The sequence below is a fragment of the Peromyscus maniculatus genome, chromosome 6 (assembly GCF_049852395.1).
Source record: "Peromyscus maniculatus bairdii isolate BWxNUB_F1_BW_parent chromosome 6, HU_Pman_BW_mat_3.1, whole genome shotgun sequence".
NCBI lineage: Eukaryota > Metazoa > Chordata > Mammalia > Rodentia > Cricetidae > Peromyscus > Peromyscus maniculatus.
Window position 1 is genome coordinate 10,026,436 of NC_134857.1, and position 23,345 is coordinate 10,049,780.

The following is a 23,345-nucleotide window of genomic DNA, read 5'->3' on the forward strand; positions in this document are numbered from 1 at the left end:
TTGTTGTTTTGTTTTGCTTTTTATCTCTAAAGAGAAGCTGTAAGGCTTGTGGATATTTTAGCGAAATCAACTTAGTGTAACCCCACTGACAGCTTGTCACATTTCACTGACTGTCTGGGTACCACGATAACATCTGCATTCACTCAGTATGAGAGCTGAACATAAGACAAAAAGTAGGCCCTGCCACGGACGGCTCCATCAGTCTGTCAGTTCTGACATGACATCTGAATTTTTTGAATCACTAAACACTTTTGAGACTCTGGTACTTATTATCTTCTCTTCGTTCTATACATCGCCTGGCGATGCCGGAAGATTTGAAATCTGTGAGCAAGGTAGCGAATGTCCCTGGCTTTTTGTTGTCTAATCCATAGGCCCTCATTCATGCTCACTGTTAATCTCTTAAGACATTAGAAAACTGTTAGACAAAGAAATGTGAATACCATTGCTTCTTTGGAGAATGGGAGGAAACCAAAGAAAATCGGGACCATGCTAGGCTATTCTTTTCACTATGAAAATGGTAAGTTAAACCTGTTGCAGGGAATTATCTATAATTCCCCACGCTAAGGCAAATGTTTTTGAAGAATGAACAAGAGTAATGTCTCATAGAAAAAAAAATGATCATAGAATTTTCAAAATCTGCCAAATTTAATGTCAAGTAAATTCTGAGACCCTGGTTGCTAAATTCCTCACTGTTTTTATCCTTTATGCCGTGAAACATGGTGCAAGGTTAATAAGTTTTTGTAAAAATCTCATAAAAATCTTTACTGATACCCACTAGTACTCAGTAAATAGCTGAATTTTTCTATTAGGAGTACTGGAACGCTGAGAGGCATATAGCAATAGCCTTAAAATGTGGCTGGCCTCCATGAAAACTACAGATCACAGGATTTAATGAAAAATTTGGTCTTCAAAACTAGAAAACTTTACAACATTACAACTTTTTTTTTCCTCTTTAAAACTCAAATACAAGTGGATCCTCGGAGCTGAAGAGAGCAGTTACAGGACGCAGCTAAAAAGCCAACACAGCCTGTTTAGCCTCAGACACTGCCATCCCGGGCACTAAGTGTTTTTCTCCAAGTAACCAAGACATGGAGGAGAGTGAAAACAGTATTAATTTAAGAGGCCACTTTCTTCAGGCCCGAAAATGCCTCCTCCCTTCTTTATCAGCACATGCTAAACAGCTGTGAGTCATTTCAGACAGAGACAATCACTCCGTAAGTGACTCACCACAGGTGTGCTCTCCACCTGTGTCCTCAGAATGACTGACTGTCCCTCAGATGGGCAAACCCTGTGAATAATTATTCTGGAGGAAGGCTACAGACACACTAGGTGGATATGCAATTAGTTTAACCAAAATTATTAGGTAAGGAGAGTTGTACTGGGACTTGACTAAGTAAAAGTCGAGATAAAAAGAAAACAGGGAGAGAATGGGGGAGAAGGAAAGGAGAGAGGGGGCGGCAGAAAGGGGGAGCTACCCCCTGTCTATCCTCTAGGTTCTGAGAACACATGGTGTTCAGGTGACACATTTGTGGAGTTCATATACTAACTAATAAGAGGCAAAAGCAAGAGTGATTTGGGGAACCATATGTTCACTTCTATACTTCATGAGTGTTTCATATAAATCCAAACTAAAAACAATTGTCCATATAAACAAAACCTTCTCAATGCAAGAACCAGGCAGAGGTGTCCACACTGCCACAGAAGAGCTTGTGGCTGCTTCATGCTCTCCTTCCACTGGCATGCCCCCATCTTGTAACTTTCTCAAGAGCTTTGATGTAATGTCATTTGTTTAGTGTTTAGTCTGTGCCTAAAATGTCAGCTGTTTATTATTTTTACATTTCAGCACTAACACACACACTTCAGAATAAAGGGCAGGATTTCTGACACATCTCAATGACCAAAGGACTTACATTAAATAGAGGTTTCCAGGCTCTCTGAAAATGCAGTCCCTCATTTTTTAAAAACGTAGATAGACCAGTTTTCATTACCACATAATTTTCTTCTGACATTTGTGTAATATACCTGAGTGGCCCTGTGTAAAGAACCAACACATTACTTCAAGGAGTGTGTGCCTTGTCTAGAACTATAGGAAACTGCTTTTCTTCCATGGAGCAGAAAACCAAGTTTGTAGGCATGAGCAATAGGACCGGGATAACAGGACAACTGTTCTAAACCAGAGGCCTCACAGGATGAATTTAGTGTCCAGATTAAGAGAAGTGCTGGTTAATTCATGAATGAGGAAACTCAAGACAGATTATTCCATAAGAATATATATGAAAAATGCAAGTGGCTTTCACAAAGATCGCAGACAAATCCACTTGAACAGATTGTTTGAGCTGGGCAGCTTCCTGCTTATTTTTAACCTCGCCAGCTTTCTGATGAATTTTAGCATCCTACTGTGGTGGGTCTTCCCTCCCCCAGGTCAAACTAGCTAATCCACATGGTCATGCTTGCCTACATTGCACATCACCACTCTGCCTTCTACCCTTCTTGACTCTAAAGTTCTAACATCTCAAGCTCTGCCATGCCTGACTGAAGCATCCTTCACCTAACTCCACAGAAACTGAAGTAGAAATCATATTTGTTCTTATTCGTACAAGAAGCTCCAACTGCAACTTAGCTCTAAATCTGATTCAAGGAAACCTGAGGGTGCCCAAAATCAAGCCTGCTGCAGAGCCATGGCACCAACAGTCAGCTGAGGTCCATGAGAGGAATGAGCATCTGTGAGATGAACTCACCATGTAGCTTTATGTGTCCCTTCATAATGTCCCTAACAAAGCAGTGCCAGGGACTCATGTAACATATTGCAATAATTCATTATTTTATGATGTGCTTTGATTAGTTTTTTAACCTATAGCATCTATAGGCAAATCCAACTACTCTTCAACCTTTATATTCCAGTAATATAATATCCTTACAGAATTGTCTTCAAAGGAGAAGTTTCAGGCTTTGGAAGGTACACAAAGAGAGACTCTCTTAAAAATATCATATCCTTACCTGGATTTCTCAAGATTGATGCCTGTTCTAACATCTCAAATTTCAATTAAGTATTATAAAACCCATGATATTCTCAATGGAAGCCCCACCCAACCCTTACACACAAGCAATCTTAGGGCAGTACAATTTGTATAAAGAATCATAAAATCTAGCAAGAATTTTTGCAACAAACCAGTTCTGTAGATTTTGGCTGACATTAGCCCAGAGTTTTCATGGCTAGGGGAATTGAATGATGGGGCTAATTGCATTCCCAGGAAGTAGGGGCCTTCTGCACAGGATCCTGGCCCTTCTCACTATTCCTTTGAGAAGTTTCACAAGCAAACTCAACTTTGGGTTTGGGGCTACTGGTCCATTCAGGTATAAACCCTCAACTGTGTTATCTAAGTCTCCCATTGCAACATGCTGTGAGTCGGAGAGGTTGCTGCCCTCCATTTCAAAAGGTACAGATGACATTTCTTCTTGAACAATACAACTGTACACTCAAAGAATTCAGATGTTATGACAAATAGAAAAGTTTAGCATGTTAGAAGTCATTGAGAATCTTCTATTCAATTTGAGTCCCCCAATTTCTATTGAGATAACACTACATATAAAATGTTATGTGTGAGCAAATGATAACGTATAATAAGATTAGAAGATGTGTGAGCACTCATGATATATGTCTATATTTTGCCACAACCCAGTGAGTTATGATACGGTGATAAAACACCACTGTCACACCATAAACCACTGAGCAGAGCCCAGAAGAAAAGCCAATTCACAAGATGGCTAATGTCATTTAACAAGCAACAGAATCCTATGGAGGGACAAAGTATACTGTCTCCATTTAAGATTAGACATTCATAGCCCATTAAGATAACTGCTGACATGAGGTGTGTGTGCTCTCTAAGTAAGGCGGGAAGGTTCCCCAACAGAGGTTCCTGAGAAAGACCACACACTGGAACAAAAGCATTCAGAACTTTCCCAACTCCCTGACCAGATCATACTCTTTCCTCCCTCCTTATGGAGCAAACCAACCCCACCCATGTCTCTGACCAAAGCCTAAGAAAGTCGAGTTTGCAAGACAGGGGAATGTGAGTATCAAGATGAGCAGTAAAGAAGGAACAAGAAAAGCCTTCAAACAAAGTTGCTGGAGGTGATCATCAGGAGATTTGGGGCTGGGGTGAATCTTGGAAGCTGTGTGTGTACACAGGTGTGTCAAAGCTACAAGACAACATCGGGTATTGTAGTCAGATGTCATGGTTACCCTATTACTCTTTATTTCTGGTTGGTTTGTTTGAGACAAAGTATCTCACTGGTCTGGAACTTCATAAGTAGGTTAGGCTGACTAGCCAGTAAATCCTGGGGATATGCCTGTCTGTTGCCTCCCCAGATCTGGAATCACAAGTGTAAGCCAGTGTGCTCAACTGTAATGTTTTAACATGGGTTCTGGAGGTTGATTTCATATCCTGAGCCATCTCCCAATCATGCTCTGTAGATGCTTAAATGCCGAACTCTTACCTCATTCACCCATCCCACCTTGTTGCAACACAGATTCATTAGACACAAAGGTAAAATCCCTCCTCCTCTTCCTCCTTCTTGTCATGGCTAAGGGACACTTACTAAAGCCTTCACTTAAGATCCATTTAAACTTTATCAGTGTCTACTGATAGAGGTATTTGGGTCTCCAGGAAAGCCATTTCTAAATAGTATTCAGAAAGGGGGTAATATTTAACTCTTGCATGTTGTGGCTTTGAAAACGCAGAACATTTAATTTTCTAGTTTTTTCATGTAGGTGGCGAAGCATCGCCAGTTCGGAAGAGTGATTTGGAAGGTGATTATGAAGGCACCAAGCAGTGTGCTATGGAATGCACACTACAGCCACACCCTGCTTGAAGTCCTGTGTGTATCTTTTCAATGTCACCTTCCCATCTGATCCCTGAGGTCATTGCCATGGTTACTCCACCCCATTTTTGCAGGTAAACTGGAACAAGGTAGTTAAGCACTTAGGTCCCATCAAGAAGCCAGTTAACGGAATCTAACCAAAAGAACCATTCTCTCTACCTCATGCTGTCTCTTTTCTTACGGTCTTGTGCTGCTTTTTCTTCTTTTAAAAATCCCCTTGTATCTATATTCTATCTGAAAAGGCAAAATGGTAACTTTGAGTATTGCTTTGTAAACAGTGCAGAGTTGGCTTGAACTTGGCCTCCTACAGGAACAAGGAAATCCATAGCACCTTTCAAAGGAGAGCTAGGAAGAGCATCTTACGTCTAGCCCACTGACTCTCTGCTCAAAAGAAAGGTTTGATGTTCACGTGACCGCTCTGCTAAAACATTCAGTTCTACAGAAGGATGCACATACCAAAGTCGCTTTCATTTCAAGTCTGCAAGCCACAAGTTTACAGTAATTTTACCAACAGAAACTGTAGAACAAGCACATATATTTTACTTAATTTGAAGTGAATATGTATTCTTCCCAGAGCACAAAGACCCAAGTATGGCCTCACTATAAATAAAACCTCCAAACACGTTACCCTAGAGAGTATTCCACACGGATGAAAGAGGAGGCAGGGAGACAGGAGAAAGTCAAACGACTTTTCCAAGGTCCCGAGTCTGACTTGGGGCAAAAACTCCAGGTTCCTGGCATCTAGCCCAGCGTTCGTTCCACTGTGTCACACCCGGCCCTGAAACACAAACCACTAGACACATGGTGAAGAAGTGAGCCAGGGGCTCGCCACATGAATGGCTAGATTGTTGAGGATGGGGGCTGGGAGCTGGGAGCTCCAGAGGAACGGCCTGAAGGATAATATACGTTACAGAAATCTATCTGCAAGTAGCTACTGCAGTTCCCCATGTGGCTGCCCGAGGGGGGTTGGGGGGTAGAGAACAGTTGACTGACAGCATGAACAAAGGCCCTGACAGTCTCACAAAGGGGGACACAAGAGTCACGGTGCTTCCTGGGCATCACTCAGAGGCTTCATCACATGAGACCTAGAACACAGTCAGGAAAAGCCCACCGTCCACAAGGCCCTCTTTATTCTTGGGGGTCTCCTGCTTCACCACTTTACTGGACAAAATATTAGAACTTCCGCTTCTGTTTCTGAGGCCCCTTTAGACCTTTCCACGTCCAGCTTGCATGTTTCATAACACCATTTAGGGACCGCTTTTTTGCATATTAACATGCTGTGTACAGTGGTGACATATATAAGTTAATAAAATGGGATGAAAATAACTTTGATTAAATTTTCCCATTTCTTCACTGCCCCATGTGCCACCTACTGTTCACCAATGAAAAACTGCAGTTTGTACATCAATAAAACTTCATATTAATATTCTCTGAGGTAGAATGACTTCATTAACCATTTTCCCCCTCTCCTGTCCTTTGCTTCCAACTGTGTTCAACTTTGGAACTTCTGACAAATGGTCATTATTCTCTGGGCTAGTAAAAAATTCCCAAGCTTCGGGGAAACGTAGTTGGTCTATGCCCAAGGGAATGGGGTCGTTGAATTAAATGATAAATATATGCATTTAAGGTCATTAGAGACTTTATCTCCTGTGAAGGCTGTATTTGTCAGATTGATATAATTTCTCTCCACTGAGTACTTAACTCCACGGGCCACCGTTATTATGATTCTTCCTTCCCCTTTAAGTGGGAGACTCTGGCTGAAAACACGTGTGCTCACTCTCCTGCAGCTTCTTGAGCGCTCAAGGCACACCTTTGTTTCATTTAGTATGCAATTTTCACCTCTGACCCAAGAAATGAGGCCTGGGTTTCCTGATCTTTATTGCCTGTTAATAGACTGCCGGCTGTGTTTTCAGCAGTAATAGAAATGGCGGAGAGGCATTCCGTTTAAGAGGCTGGCAGGCTGCAGCCTGAAAGACAACGTCAGAATTCAAAGTCAGCCAGGCCCAGAAATAATCTAAAGATCACAGTGACACGAAGGAGGAAGTTTTCCATATTCCCTCGCACACTGGGCACCCCGCTGGGCAAAGAATGGCTGCCTGGCTCTAGACATTTCCCACTGAACAATGGCAGACACCCTCAGTGGTGCTAAGTGATTGATCCAATAATTCATCTTCAACTTACACCTATCTACATATTTGGTTTCTCCTCATTAAACTGGAAACATCAGTGGCAAACTTATGAAGTGCAGTCCTTGGCTCTCCATAAAATATACACAGATGCTCATCAGGGGCTCTCGCCTGCTCACTACTTGGTGACATGTGTTTATAATTTTGTCTTTATTTTGTTTGCTGTCGTTTGCTCTTAAGTACATCTGTTCAATTAAAATAGAAACGTGTGACATGGTATGTACTCAGCAACTTTGGAGTGTGTTAATGAAACGTTCTAAGGTTCCTGTCTCTGCTCTTTTAATGCAGAAGGATTCCGTGCCTCGGAGCTCTACTGACTGAAAAGTACGAATAAAAATATCCTTGAAACCATACAAAGAAGTTGACTGTTTTGTTAATAGTTAAGCAAGGATGTTATTACAGCATATGGACATTATTTTACATGAAAAGACATTATTAAAAATTATTTACTGCCTCATGTTTGGAAACTTACAGGAAAAGTCTGATAATATATTCAACTTGTTTATTACGACTTCATATAATTTTGAATAATACTACTTTTTCCTTTGACAAGTGCAATAAACTGTACTGGTATAGACATGGGTTGATTATCACGAGTGAACTGTGTTGCTTAAAGATACATGCCGGAACAATCAGCTTTTGACGGCTGCATCTCTGGTTATTTACACTCACCATCATGGTAATAACTCACCATTTCTATATTAATAAGGCAGTGAAATTTATTATGATGGTATTGAAAAGTTATTAAGTACTGCATCCCAAGTGACAAAGTACCAGAGCACTGTCACTACCCAAAAGCAGTTGCCCATCCATCACCCGCCTTTCCAGATGGTCCTGCATCTTTATCGCTCCCAGGTTGGTGACATCACCTGTTCACCCACTCAAAATTGATGATGAAAGCAAACAGATCTATCTTACTTACATTTACCAAATCAATTTAATTTTTACAGGCCGTGGCTTAGTGACATATTGACTGTTTTCCTTAATGGCATCTACCGTATTTAATGCAAGGATGTCATCTTTGAGTCCTGGCTCGCATAATGTGTCATTTCATAATAAATTTTTCTAACATATTTACTTAATGGAAAGAATTATGATTGCTTGTCATTTCTCTTATTAAACACAATGATATTTCTCTTTCCTTTTGGATATCTCTTTTGGAGCTATTTTTATCCCTCTCTGGTGCTTAAAAGTAACAAGGGCTTGAATACACAGCAAATACTGAGCAAATGTTGAATGTAAGCACAGCTGCTGTCAGCCCTGAAACTCATGAGAACTTTGCTTCACGTGTTTGTAACAACCCCAGAAGAACCAGGTCTTCAAGAGCTAGTAATTATAATAACATTGTCAGTGACTGCTAAAACGTGAGCCGGGAAATGGTACTGTGAATGGCAATAGTTACAAAACTAATTTTAATAATTGTCCATATATTTGCTCTTTGTGTCTGTGCGTTATTATGATCAGTTCTCTGGATTTAAGGCCTCGAGATGTAATACAATTAAAAATAAACACGGGCTCATCAAGGTTAAGATACAGATCAAAAGGCAGCCTAGTGACTCTTGGATTCACAGGTGTGACAGCCTTTCTTGCCACAAGCAAAAGCCCCATGTGCCATCCTTCAAGACAAAGGTTTCTCTAACACACATCATCGTGGCATTGTGTGACATCTATACCACCTAAGAACAGTAACTAGATTTACTGTGGACTGGAAAAGCACAGGCCATTGACTTTGGGTTTTGCAATCTGGCATCCATCTATGTGGCTGTGTCCTGGGGTAAAATCCTTGGCTAGGCTTTCATTGGAGCCTGTCCATACTCAGAGAGGGTCAGGGCCTAGAAGGCCAAAGACCACACTTGTGGTCTCCCTGGCCTCCAAATGTTAGATGAGTAAGTGTGCACATGAGTTCAAAAAATACAAAACAAACAATAAGTATTTTTTTCTAAAGAGAAAAACTGGGGAAGAGCCTTCAAGAAAGTAAACAGAAATCTATGCTTAGTGAGCTCGTGAGAGTGGAGGACAGGAAAATGTTCATTGGACTTAGCAGAAAGGAGTCTCTCCCCTTCTTCAGCTATTTTGTCTATCAAGCAATGGTATTTTATATTTTACCTCCTCTACCCCAGCATGAAGGCTGGAGGGGGCCTAGAATGAGCTCTAGCTTTACCTCATCCTCTACTAAACAAGATAGGTGGGAGGATTAATGACTTCCTAGGGAACCCCCAGGAAGATGAAAAGCTGTACCCAGGACTAACCTCCCATCTGTGATCCTACAAGTGGACAAAACTGTCTGTGCCAAAGATATATTCTAGGATGATTTAGAGCCTTTCAGAAGCCAATTGAGAGATTCCTGTATTTCTTTAAGTGGAAAGTTATTGGTTCTAGATTAAGGAAAACAATCCCACAGAGAGCAGAAGCAGGTCATCTGCTCCCACCTGCAGACTAGATTTACCCAGAGACTCTTCCTACTGCACAAAGATGCTTCCTAATCATGTGAAATAATGTCCTAATTCCACAGTCACACAATCTTGGGTAAGGTTTTCAGGAAAATGGGGCTTCAGGTTGGCAATGCAAGACCAACAGGAATTGCTCATTCCTTGGGACTGTGTCAGGGTAGACTGTCTAATGCTGCCATCACATGTGATGATTCACCACCACAATAATTTAAACGACAACACCAACAACAGAAAAGCTAACTATGCACACCTGTGGCTGCTGACCAGTTGAGGTTTCCCTACCAGGCAACCTGGGAAGCCTGGGGAAAGGGAGTCACCATTGGACAAAGGAAAACATCACTGTTGTGCCAATGGTGTCCACCAACCATGGGTCAGTGACATGAGCTACTAGCAACAGCTGTATGCATATACTTCCTGTCAACACAAGCAAAACTGTGTGACAGGAATAGAGGTGCCACCCAGAGATGTAACGTTAACATCCTCCAGAGATCCAGGGAAGAAGAATGTCCTTTGCAAGTCTGGCTTCTAGTTGGCCAGCCAGTTCTAGACACTGGGTCACCAGAGAATGTGGGGGCCATGCTGAGCCAATTCATGTACATGATTTTTAAGAATTATTTTATGTTTTATTCTGCGTGTGAGTATGTGCAGGTGTCCTTAGAGCTCAGAGAGATTGGGTTCCCTGATGCTAGAGCTAAAGGCATCTGTGAGATATCCCAGGTGGGGGCTGGGAACTGAACTTGTGTTCTCCACAAGATCAATAGATCTTAACTGCTGAATATCTGTCCATCCTCCATGCACGTCATTCTCAAAAGGCTAAGGGAACAAGGTAGATTCCTACATCATAAGGAAAGGATCTGAGAGAATTCTAAGATGGGAGACTTTCTGAAAGCCACACCTGCTGGTCTTAGGTATTGAAAGAATAGGAAAACAAATGAATGAAACACATAAGCAAAATATTTCAATTTTGAAAAGCATTATAAATGGAATCTTCTTTTGATGTTTTTGAGAAGTACTGGGGACTGAGGATATGCCAGGGCAGTGAAGAGCACTTGTTCTTGCAGAGGACTCAAGCTTGGTTCCCAGCACCCACACAGTGGTCCACACCACCCTTAACTCTAGTTCCAGGGGATCTGATAACTTCTTTGACCTCCTTGAGCATCAGGCAGACACATGACCCCTGGGCATACATGCAGGCAAAACACTCACACACATAAAATAAAACAAGAAAAATTTTAAAGGAAAGTATTTATTTGGGGGGAGAACCTAAGAGTTATTGGATACACTAATTTTTGTAGTTATTATCAAGCCAATGGATGCATGTAGGCTACACAGAGGCAGCATCCTAAATAATGTACTACTAAACGCCCAGATGACCGTTTTTGTTGTTGTCTGTTTGTTAGCACAAGTTTTTAATGTCACCTCAACTGTAGACCAGGCTGAGCTCAAATGCCAAGAGATCCCACCTGCCCTTGCCTCCCAAGTGCATGGCCAACCTTGGGTAAACTCTTAAAAGAAACAAGGTATGCACATTTGTCTAGGGTGTTCAAAGGCTGTTCAGTGTGCATTCAGAATACTTGTTCCTGTATCAGTAGAGATGACTTTTTGCACCTGACTTCCCAGGATTCAATTCATTTTCCCTAGGAATGAATGAGGATATTTCTGAGATACATTAATTCCTCATGAAGTAAAACGCCACTATAGTGACCATCTTTGAATAGGTGCTTTGTAACTTGGGCTTGTTATTTGTGGTTAGATTGCATTACTCTTTTCATTAGTAAGTAGTGACATCCATTAAGCATGCTCATTATATATATATATATATATATATATATATATATATATATATATATATATGATGAATTGCCTACTTCACCAATTAGAAACAACTTCAAAAGTATTAAGACAAAAAACTTCTTGGAATCTGATTCAGTGGATATACAACTTGGTCTTATAACTGTGATGTACAATTTAGGCATCTTAAAAGTTCAAGATTGTTGGCGGTGCTAAGGGATATTCACGTTTCAGTAAACACGCAGATTTTATGTGTTAATTTCTGAGATGATACCATTGCATAACCTCAAAGCAAACTTAGGATCCCAAGAACTGCTTGTTTTACATGGGATAGGGAGGCATACCTCACTGCACTATTGCATTTCTGGATTACAGTCTGGGACATAATGTATTTTCAAAGCACTGAATCAAAATTGGATGATGAATTTCCAACTCTAACATAATCTCTTTCCACTATTCCATCTCATCTATTTAACAGGACAAAGGAGAAATTTACTGACTACACACATCATTATTTTTCTGTGTACAATTTTATGTATGTCTGAGTGGAGAAAATAAAAGCTAAGCACATCTGAAATTTTAACAGATCAAACAAATCTGTTTGGAACAGTTCTGGACAAGATGGACATGATAGGAAATTTGGCACATAGTAGGCACCTCCCTAAAGGATGTGCATATACTTGTAGAGTTTTATTAGTGGCCAGTGATAGTAAAGGTAAAGAAAATGTGCTAAATGACCATATTTCAAAGAGACTAACCTTTATATAGTTTTTCTAATAAACTACTTCAGACTGGGGAAAAAAACTGTCTTAATTAGGATTTCCATTGCTGTGACCTAACCATGATTATAGCAACTCTCATGAAGGAAAACATTTAATTGAGGTGGCAGCTTACAGTTCAGAGGTTCAGTCCATTATCATCCTGATGGGGAGCATGGCAGCAGGTAGCATGGCTGAGTACAGGCAGACATGGTGCTGGCTGCATCTTGATCAGAAGGCAACAGGAAGTAGACTGACTCACTGGGTGTGGCTTTAGCCTATATGAGCCCTCAAAGCCCACCCACACAGTAACACACTTCCTTCAACAAGGCCACACCTCCTAATAGTGCCACTCTCTTTGAGGGCCATGTCCTTTCAAACCACCACAGCTACACCACTCCAATTGCTCATGGACTTAAAAGGAAATCTAGGAACCTATCTGAGTCCTTGTTTTCATTGCTAATCAGGAAACATTAGTGCTTCCTCTTCAAATAAGGCCATAGCCGCATAATTCTGAGTATCCTAGAGCTATGTGAGTTTCTGGGGAGCACGGAAGATGATTTCTAAAAGTCTGTCTGAGGGATAGTGATTGGTCTCTGCCCAGTAATGACCCAGGCTGCTCTGTGTCCTAGCCAATGGCATTTCTGTGGTCAGCCTCTGTGTCCCTCCACAGTCAAGTGCTAAGGCCCTAACACAGACTAGAGGATTTAACCAAATGCAGTGGGTGACATACCTCAGGACATGGCAGTCACAATCAAACCAAAACATTTTGCAAGTTTCTCTTTATTAAATCATCTCCTTTGTGAGGAACTATGTCTATTATCTTTGGGTTATTTTTATTTGACTATATACTTAGCTTTATTATAAGCATATCTTCAAAAGAAATGCTATTTCTCTGAATCACAAACATAAAAATTTTCCAAAATACTCTATTTGGAAAAATAGATGCAATGTGTCACAGATGACTTAAAGGTTAGAGATACAGCTCACCATCTAAGTAAGCACTTGTCTTAATATATGCACACCCTAGAATAAACAGATGGGCCTCACCAAACCTGAACCAACCAGAATCTTAGTCTTCAGCTTTTAGTCTCTAGAGCTGTGATAAAACAAATTTCTGTTGCTTATGCCCCCCCCCCCAGTCAACCAGCCTGAGCTAATGCAGTCTGCTTATTAAAACAAAAGTAAGAAATATGCTGAACATTGGCAATACCACACAACTTTGTGAAACACCATCAGGTTTTCAACTGTACTAGGAAAGCATAGCTTTGAAAACTCTAAGCAAACCTTGCCCTCTTGGGTAATCTAAGCAAGCCTGTATACCACATATTTCAAACTCCTCAGTAAATGGTTTCACTGCTGCCAGTGAAACAAACTTTAAGCAACACTAAATTGTGATTAGAAAGGCTGTAGATGATGTCATGCAAGAAGAATACTCAAAGAGTAAATATAAAAGGCTCTAAGGATGAGAAAGGAGACACCCAAACACAAAGAACAGTGTACATGAAGAACAGTGTGATGAGAGAGGATGAGAGTTACAGACCAGTCATGGCTGGTGCAGAAGTGAGCGTGGTCAAGAAATACACTCTTTCCACACAACTGAGCCGGTGGAAAGGCAGTTTATTGGAGCAAGAAGCATAAAGAGAGGAGCTGAGGAGAGACAGGAGCAGTAGAGGCATCACGGAGTCGCTCTGTTAGAACAAGTCAAGTGGCTGTAAAGGAAAGTATTCACGCATGATCTGACACGTAGTAGGCACTCAATAACTGTTTGCCAAATCGGAATTTCCTCATTCATATTTACTTTTAGGAAGTCCAAGAGACATGCTTTCTTTTTTCACCTCTTTCCTCAGTTCATCATTTTTAAGAAACGTGAAGCAGCCTCAGAGAGGTCATGGTAGTTAGAATACAATCACAGGTTAATCAGATTAAAAGGAGAATGAACTACAATTAAAGATGTATATGCTGCGGGGACAATTCAAAATGAGCACACAGGAGTGGGCAAAACGCTGGGGGAAAGGGCCTGAGCTCGTGGCAAGTGGATTTCATATTAAGCAGAGAGAGTCAAGGACTCAGCTCCACCACCAAGGATAGCGTTTGCCAAAGCCATGACGAGCCTTCTCAACAGCCTTGGTCGTTACATCTCTGGAGTACACAACTCACACTCTAAATTGTGGGGAAGGCAAGCAAGGTGGCGCATCAGGCAAAGGGGCTGGCTGCAAGCTTGCCAGCCTGAGCTTGATTCCCATGAACGACATGTTAGAAGGAGAGAGCTGACTCCCACAAGTCGTCCTCTGACTTCCACATGTGTGTGGTGGCACTCAGGAGTATGTGTGTGCATGCATGCATGCACGCACAAACACATAAATGCAAAAAATTTTAAGAGAGCAAATATTAAAATAACAAAGAATACTATATACCTGGCCATCAGCTGGATTCTAAAAAGGACATAAACTGAGTGAGTGATCTTCAGTCAGAAAGCCATGAGCTATTTTGCAAAGTCATCTTGAATTCTAGGCAATCAAAACAGCTGTGCAGCTGCATTTCAGCATAACAAAGGAAATAATTTTATATTGCTTAAGGTAAATATCTGCTTGTGTGTATGCTGAAGACATTTTCCTCCAAGGAGAAAAATACAATTACTTTTAAATGCAGAAGTCTCCCCAGGTCCATACCCAATCCATATGCTTTGTATCTAAAAAGGTTCCACCCTGTACTTTCCAACCCTGTAATTGCAAACTGATTTCACGGTTAAGCTCAGTGTATTCCTAGACTTCTGGAGAACCCTGACCAGGACTCTACTCACATAACTCTGCAAATTTCGTAATAAAAGTTCAATGAGTTAATTATTATTAGACTGTTTAGAGCCATTATTTTAAGGTGAACTATAATTATGTAAAATTTACACACATTTGCCTTAAAATCTATTCAGACTCACATATCCATTAATGCTATGGTGATCTTTAAAAATCTCTTATTGATACATGTGTCTAAAAAGTACTTTACTAAAGCACAGCCGTCCCAAGGTTATGGTCAGCGACAAAACCTCAGAAGGCATGCTCACTTGTAATCATGCTCGATCCTTAACTTTTGGTGTTTCAGAATTTGAATTGGGGCTGTTTTCATTGTGGAATTTTGAATAAGTTTTACAAGGGGACATATATAAGGCAAGAGGACAAAAAGCTGGAATTACATCCTGCAGGCACTGTAGATTCATTTCTATTTAAAAGCTAACCCGATATTCTATTAATGATCATAAATATTAAGGGAACATACCAAAATAAATCCTGTTTATCTGATTTCCATCCGGCTGAAATTCTGTGAAGGAAGAGTTCCCTCACATCTCTACAACTGTTGACCTATGCAGAAGTCGCCTACAAGTTTTTCTGCTACAGACTGGATTTTCCAGAAATTATGATGTTATGATTTAGTCACATCACTTTTTAAGCTATAAAAATAAGCCAGACTTGATAGCGTAAGCCTGTAATCCCAGCATCCACTAGGGAGGTCAAATCGGGAGGAGTGAGAGTTCCAAGATATCCTGGTCAATAAAAACCTCTATCTCAAGCAATAGGGATGGAACTAAAAAAAATTAAATATAAAGTATATGTGTGCACACCCACAGACATACAGTGCATTGGTACAAAATGATAACTTTAGAACTGCACATTGCCTGTCCTTATTGAAATAAAATTAAGGTAGATACTGTAATTAATGACATCAATTGTTGGATGCTGCCTGATGGGTTCTATGCAATGTACAGCTGAAACTAGTGATTAATTTTATAATCACTTAGCACTCTTATTTTAATATATGAAATTTTCATTATATCAATTTAAATATAAAGAATCATCACAGATTTCAGTGATGACTACTGTGCACACTTTGAAGAAGCATATAGAATTTAAAAAATGGTCTTCTTTTATTAAAAAGAGGTAAAGTATATAAGAGGAGGATAGAGGTAAATGAAAATATAGAACTAAAGTAAAACCAAATTGACCTACAGCTACAAAATAGAGAAAACATATGCTTTACTCCAATTCTTCCACACTTTTCTGCCTCCTAAAAGATCACATACAGCATACATGTCTATGAGCGAGCTTGTCTGCTAATGCTGCGTGCTCTTTAAGATGGCCAGATCCAATTTTCTGAATGATAACTCAGAAACCACAACCTCTTCTTTTCATCTTTTTAAATTGATATGCTGCCTCTACCATTCTTCAGTTGAGATCCCTTTTATCATGCTATCCCTTTAAGCAACACATCACTTTATCAAGCAATGAGATTGTAAGAGAGTTTATTCTTAAACATCACCTTGAAGACATGCTCCCACAAATGGAATATCCTCATGGCCACACACATAATTAATCTATTCTTTACAGTCCTGAATGCATATGTGTGCTAACTCAAAAGGCATTCTTACCTCCCATCCGTAACTGGAATCTTTCAGGTCCGACCTCTGCTCTCCCATGTATGGCCCAAACCTTTCACCTATTTCAATCTTCCTTTTGGTCCATATTCCAAGTCCTGCTCCAGGCATAGTTGACTCTCGAAGTTCAAATTCATCAGGAATAGGGATGTCATCAGGGATGTAGATGGGGACTTTGTAAGGAGAGCCCTCCTTGGGAGTGAATGACTCACTGGATGTGGCCGGAGAGCATGGCTCTTGGATGTGGAGAGAGGGAGCATTGGCTATCCCATCTGTATCAGCATCTGGCATTTCTTCCAAAGGTATTTCAGGGTAGTTGCCATAAGCACACTCATTACCTGCAAATAAATAAGAACTTCATGAATTTCTACTAATAAACCAAGACAAATTCCACAGGGGTAGAGACTGTAGTAAGTTGTTCACTGCAAGGTAAACAGAGAAGGCCATTGTTAAAATGTGTCCCAGTAAGAATCTCTATTATTCAGAGGGGAGGAGTGCTTGATTATGGCTTCTGGTTTATCTGGGATAAAGTAATAAATCAAGTATGTTAATCCTCAACTGTTAATACTTGCATAGGCCAGCCCCACCCATCACTCACATGCAGATCACCCAGTAGCTTATTTATTGGTCTGAATAAAATAGAGATAAGAAGTACGAAGACAACTACTCCCCAAGCCATCCTAAATATACCATATCAGAGAGCTGAATCAATCAATCTGTGGAACCTTAAATTAATGCAACAGGATATCAAGGACTCCAAAGGCTGCCATGTGTAAAAAGGCTTAAATCTGTGTAGCCTGATTATTGATGGTAATATTAGTTTGTGTTTGTTCTTCCCATTAGTTTTTTGTCTTATTTTTTTTCCTTCCTGTCTCAAACAAATCACCAAGTCCTTGGTATTTCCTTGCTTCCATAGCTTATTCTACAGAAACTCAAAAGTACTAAAAGCTAAAATCATTTTTTAAATTATGTAGATTTGGGGGGCTGGTCAACTTGCTCAATGGCTAAGAGTACTTGCTGTTCTTGCAGAGGACTGGGGTTTGGTTCCCAGCACCTATGCAGTAATCCATTAAAACCACTTGTAATTATAGTTCCAGGAAATCTGACGCCCTCTTCTGGCCTCCATAGGCATCAGACAAGCACATGGTGCACATACACACATGCAGACAAACATTCACATACATAAAACAAAAATAACAAATCTTCAGAGTAAAAAGATAGGAGGGTGCTCTGGGTATACCCAAAAAGAGAAAAAAAATTCTCCAGACTAGCAAGTGAGAGGGATTCGACTGCCTCTGCATAGAGAATCCCAGAGAGGCTGCAAGAATTTGGAAATGATCACAGAGGCGTTAGAGACATAACAGCACAACTCTGCACCAAAATCCTTGAGTGTGCCATGAGACTCTGAGGTCAACATGGAATATATGTGGGGACTTTGGGGCCTAAGTAGGGGAATGGAAAGAATAGTGGCTAAATAGAATTTCCTACCAGCTGAAGGGAATTGCCATAGTCCTTAAGCAAATAGGCATGTATTTCTTTCTACTAGGGTTATGAACTGAAGGTCATCTCTCATTGGTTTGACTCATAAGAGCTTCAAGGACAGAAGAAAGAAACAAAGGGCTAAAATGATGACGCTGACTCTGGTCAGAACCACCAGAAGGTAGATTGGTTGGCTTGTGATTGTCATAGCATTTCTAGCACAGCCTGGGTAATCATGAGTTATTTGTGATAGGGAAGAACTCTAGTCTCAGATTAGTGACCTTTACTCTCCTGCCAACCCTGCAGTTGTATGTGCTATTAAAGCCTTCTAAGATGGGTTATTAGGCTACAAGATAGAAGACACATTCTATCCCCAATTTCTTCCCTGATTCATTACAGGAATGCGCACTATTCATGAACTGTTCATCGAGAATTGGGTCCTGCCTCTCACAGTTTCAGAAAACACAAAGTGATAATCCATGCAAAGCTATCTTTTAATGAAGGGTTAGATTTTGATTCAAACATCGAGAGAATATCATTTGTACCAACCATGTGACAGAAGTACAGAGTGCAAGCTTGTGTTTGTTACATAGTTCTCAGCATGCGATTCATTATCATTCAAGTTCAGTATGTCTGAAAATGTAAACATTGTCACCTGCTCTCCAGTCAAGCACCTTGTCCATTCCCTCAGTTCAATTAGGAATGTTATCTTTCCCCTAATTATCCACATGAGATAAAAAGTAACACAGAGCTTGTTCACCTTTTCTTATAATCTATTCTTCCTCAAAATTCATTAATTTCGTCTGATTCTTTCAATTCACTTTGCACACCTGAATTTCCTAACAGTGCTTGAGCTCCATTGGTCTCTAGACTAACCAGTCTCTTGACTGTAGCCCTCAATACTGAATTCATCTTCCGGGCACACCTTCTTTCCTGCTCAACAGACTCCATTGGCTCCCAGAACCTCAAGCTAAAGAAGAAACTCTTTGTTTGAAAAAAATCTCTCTCTCTCTCTCTCTCTCTCTCTCTCTCTCTCTCTCTCTCTCTCTCTCTCTCTAAGTCATCCCTCTAATTCTCAATACTCAACAGGAATGCTTAGACTGCAAACTGATCTTTGCTTTCTAAACTTGGCAAGGAATTCTTCCATCCTGGTTATCCACTTCTACCTTCTAACCAACTACCGGTCTTGCTTCCAGGTCAAATTCCAGGTGAGTTCCAAAGTATCCGTGAGCATCTCAGTCAACACAAGCATTTCCTTCCTCGTTAAGCTTACAGCATTTACCTCTCAGTTCTGCAACCAAATAACATGCATTGCACTTAGGAGTTAATATGTTGCCTGTTTTATCTCCAACAAGGAAATAGACCCTAGGAAAGGTAGGTGTTAGAATTCTCACTTCACAAGAATTCTCCAAGTCATCTGCACATAGCTGTTTAATGAATCCTCATTAAATAGACTATTAACCTTGCATATAATTTTACTGACCTATTATACCTATTATGCCAAATCAATGTTTTCCTACTAAAATTGGAAAATATTTTGATCCTAACAACCTTAAAGAAATAAAGTGGGACACAGTAAATTACTAGACTTTTCATTCATATCTAGTATCAAAATAAACTATTTTAATAACATCCAAAGAAATATCATCAGGATACGAATGTGCTTGAAAATTCCATCTAATTCTATGCTTCATCAAAATATTTATTGATAGTTTAGATGCAGAAAAAACTTACAGAAACCATTTCCACACCAGACATGGTAACACAGCCCTGTGTTCCAGCTCCTTGGAGGACTGGAGGCAGGATGATTCTGTAAGGTCAGTAGTTTGAAACAAACTTAGGCTATAGTTACCATGTCTCAGAAAATGAATGAATGAATGAATGAATGAATGAATGAATGAATGAATGAATGAAATTAAAATCAATGCCATCTCTCCAGAAGTGTAGCATTCAACTGCCCTAAATGGAAAGCTATGATAGAAATCCTCAAAGGGGGTTATTGCTCATTGTGAGGATTCTATTTCCTTTGAGGAATCCTACAAAATGAAGAACATTATGGAATTTATAAAACTTCCCCATCTAAGAAGTAGAAAATAAAAAGGCACCTAAATAAATAGAACAATGTTCTTCCAGTAATTCTCTCTGAAAGGCCAGGAAAATTTCCTCTGTTTCCTCTCTGAGTTAATCAATCCTACTGTCAAGTTCAGCAAAGGAGTCTCAGATCCTAGAGAAAGATTGAGACAATCATGTCTGTGCTTTGCCACTGTCATAGCGAGTCCCATCGTCTCCCTGTTACCCACAAACTCTGCAGGTGCAGAGCCTAAGCAAGGGTGCCGAGTCCCAGCTCCAGCAAGATGTGCATGTGCCCTGCTGGCTCCACATGAGAATTAGAACTTAAACCCAAATACAACCCTGCTAGCAATGACAAAATAACATTTTGATTAAGCCTAAAGAACAACTTACAGCAATCAAGCAAGTGTGGGAAAAGATTCAGTTCTAGTCACCCACATGCAGGCTTTATCATAGACGAAAGCCTAGGCAATTTGTCTTCCAGCTAGCATCATTTGAATTAAATATAAAAAGGGCTGGGATGACAAAAATGGAAATTATAAAACTGCTGACTTTCACCTATCAAAACATACAATCATATTTTAATACAATCTAGTATTTATAAAGTTTTCAGCATGAATGCAGTTTATCACACCATGTTGAATATTTGCATAAGTGAAAATAAACTAACATCTTTATGGACATTACTCAATAACTCTTCAAAAAGCTACTAAAACATTCCATCTAAATGAAAAACAACCTCCATTATTCTATCTCCATTAAATCTCTGTTATTGGGGGGAAATTGGTATATCTATTCCCTGGGCTATAGCTGTAGTCAATTAAAGATTTCCTGGATATTGCTCTGACAGATTGAGCACATTTACAATAGGTAAGTATCAGGTAGGGAGTGTGACATACATCAGTGGGCCCATAAAGATAAATAACCCTTGTAACTTCTTGGAGCTGAGCTGCCTCCAACTGTAATTTGCTTCATGAATCCTTTGTAATGTCATTAACCCAGTGAGGACAGAGAGAAAAACTTGTTGTTGGATTGGAGGCAAATGATCTGGGAAATACTACTAGAAATCAACCCCTTCACTTCAAATTTTAAGTATTCTAATGTCTTTGGAGACAAAGCAACAACCCATACTTCAGTTAGATTCTACGTATTTCTGTGGCTCTTTGAATAACTATCCAGGTTTCAAGCTGGGAAGAGTTTTATTTAGAAAAAAATTCAAGGGGGAAATTGAAAGGGTAATACCAATAATAATAATAGCTCCATTGCTGTATCCATACTTTCCAGTTTTGACACTCACCACAATCTGGTGGGGAAAAGTGATGAGAAAAACAACTTTCCATTATTCAAATGTGAAATATGATAGTAAAATGTACTAAGTTGGATGTCTACAGTTAGCAACTGTTCACACCCTGTCTTGTCTTTCATTCATAGGCCACTTGCTTTTTAGTTTCTTTAAAGATATGTCTAGAAGTTTGTCTCACCCAAAGTATTGGCTCTTGAGTTTATTGTTCAGCTTTTTCATTTGATAGTTTATTGTGAACAGTTTCTCTTTTTTCCAATAAACTTACATGTAATTGCTACATATACTTCCATTAAAAGAATCCATAGTAAGTGAACTGTTTCTGTAGTATTCATGTTGCTATGGGGATTTTTTTTTTGGTAGCAAAGTATCAGCAAAATAAATACTCTTTATATAAATATTTTTATTCACCCATTTCAATTTCCTTAGATGGGATCCCTATTTAAAACTAAATAAAACCTAGTGAGTATTGGCAGTTTCTTTCCCAAATGCATTTATCAATTTATACGCCTGCCAACAATACTCACAGGTACTACTATGTTCTGTTTTTCATTTTGATCAGTTGTTTCTTTAATTTATACTCTAGTGATTACTAAGACTAAATATTTTATCAGTCATTCATTACAAATTAGCATTGTTTTCTCTATTTTTTAAATGAACTTCAAATCTGTCTTATTAATGATAGACAAATTAGCCATTTGATGGGATTTTATTCATTTTCCCACTAATTTGCCATTTGATATGGTAAAATCACTTTTTAACTCTAGTGGAACTAAGTTCACCTTGTCTTTGTGTTTTTCTGTTTTCTTAGAAAGTCTTCACCTATGCTGACATGGGTGGGGCGTCCCCTCATATTTTCTTTGAGTTTCATAGTTGCTTTTCTCCCAGCCTTGGATTACTAGTGATTTACTACTGAGTGAAAAGCAGAGGAAAAATGATTTCATTTATTGGAGCGCCTGTGAACGGCAGGCTAGGAAAAAAAAGAAAAAAAATGCCATTTCACTCATAATTCTTTGGCCCTTATTTGCAAGGCTGGCCTAAAATGCTTTCTCTTTTGTGGGATTTATATAACTCACCATTTGTTTCCTTTGGCCTCTCTGCTGAGTCTAACTGAAAATCTCTGGGCAGATGCCATTCAAACTCCGAGTTTCAGCCCATTCATAGCATTTGTTGTCCTCACTGATGGTAGCGGAAATGTTTCTCCTTTCTGCTTATCACATCAGTTCATTGATAGAAAATGTTCAGCAACTAATGCAATATTCATGCTAATATTTAGAGCACATAGCTCTAGTTTAGCTAAACAGCAGAGTGATCAAACAAAAAATCATGTTGACTTGGCTGTACAAACTTGCCCGTAATATGCATCTCCATGTGCATTTGCTGGTATCTGAGTGGTGTGTGTGTGTGTGTGTGTGTGTGTGTGTGTGTGTGTGTGTGTGTGTGTGTGTGTGTGTGTCTGTGTCAGTGTGTGTAAGTCAGTGTGTGTGTATGTATGTGTGTGTTTGTGTGTGTATCTGTGTGTGTCTGTCTGTGTGCACGCGCGTGTGTGTGCATGCCTGTGGGGGGGGGCTGTTTAGTAGCTCCCTAATCTTAAAAATAGGCTGAGACAGAAACAAGGTTTGAGATCTCGGGCAGACTGGCTGAGATCATAGCTGCACGGAACAGCCGCCAAGAGAAGCCCAGCTAGGGAATTGAACAGATTAGGTAACTCAGAAATTTAGACATTTCCCCCCATTATGTTCCTCATTGCAGTTTTGTAATAAAAACATGAGCAAACTTCAAAGGAAGCTCTGTAGTAAAGGTTAATTGCTACTAAAGAAGAGGGTGGGCCCAAGCGCCGGTACTTTGTGCCCAACTCACAGGCAGACAGGAAGGATTACACGTGGCTGAGTGCAGAGGATGTGAGCCCAGCTCCAGGAGAGGAGGCTTGGCCAAACCTCAGAACCCCACCAGGGACCTCCAAAGAGGACGTGAGCATATGGACACCAGTCTATGAGTCCGTGC

The 23,345-nt window shown here is 40.0% G+C and overlaps 1 protein-coding gene across 11 annotated transcripts in view; it reads right to left on the bottom strand.

Annotated features, from left to right (window-relative positions):
* Mecom (MDS1 and EVI1 complex locus) overlaps positions 1–23,345 on the bottom strand; it is a 562,596-nt gene that overhangs the window by 263,718 nt on the left and 275,533 nt on the right. For all 11 annotated transcript variants that reach the window (XM_042278915.2, XM_042278917.2, XM_076573900.1 and 8 more), the window contains exon 2: positions 16,487–16,830. In XM_042278915.2, the coding sequence (XP_042134849.1) occupies positions 16,487–16,830 (344 nt within the window). The remainder of the gene's footprint in view (positions 1–16,486; positions 16,831–23,345) is intronic.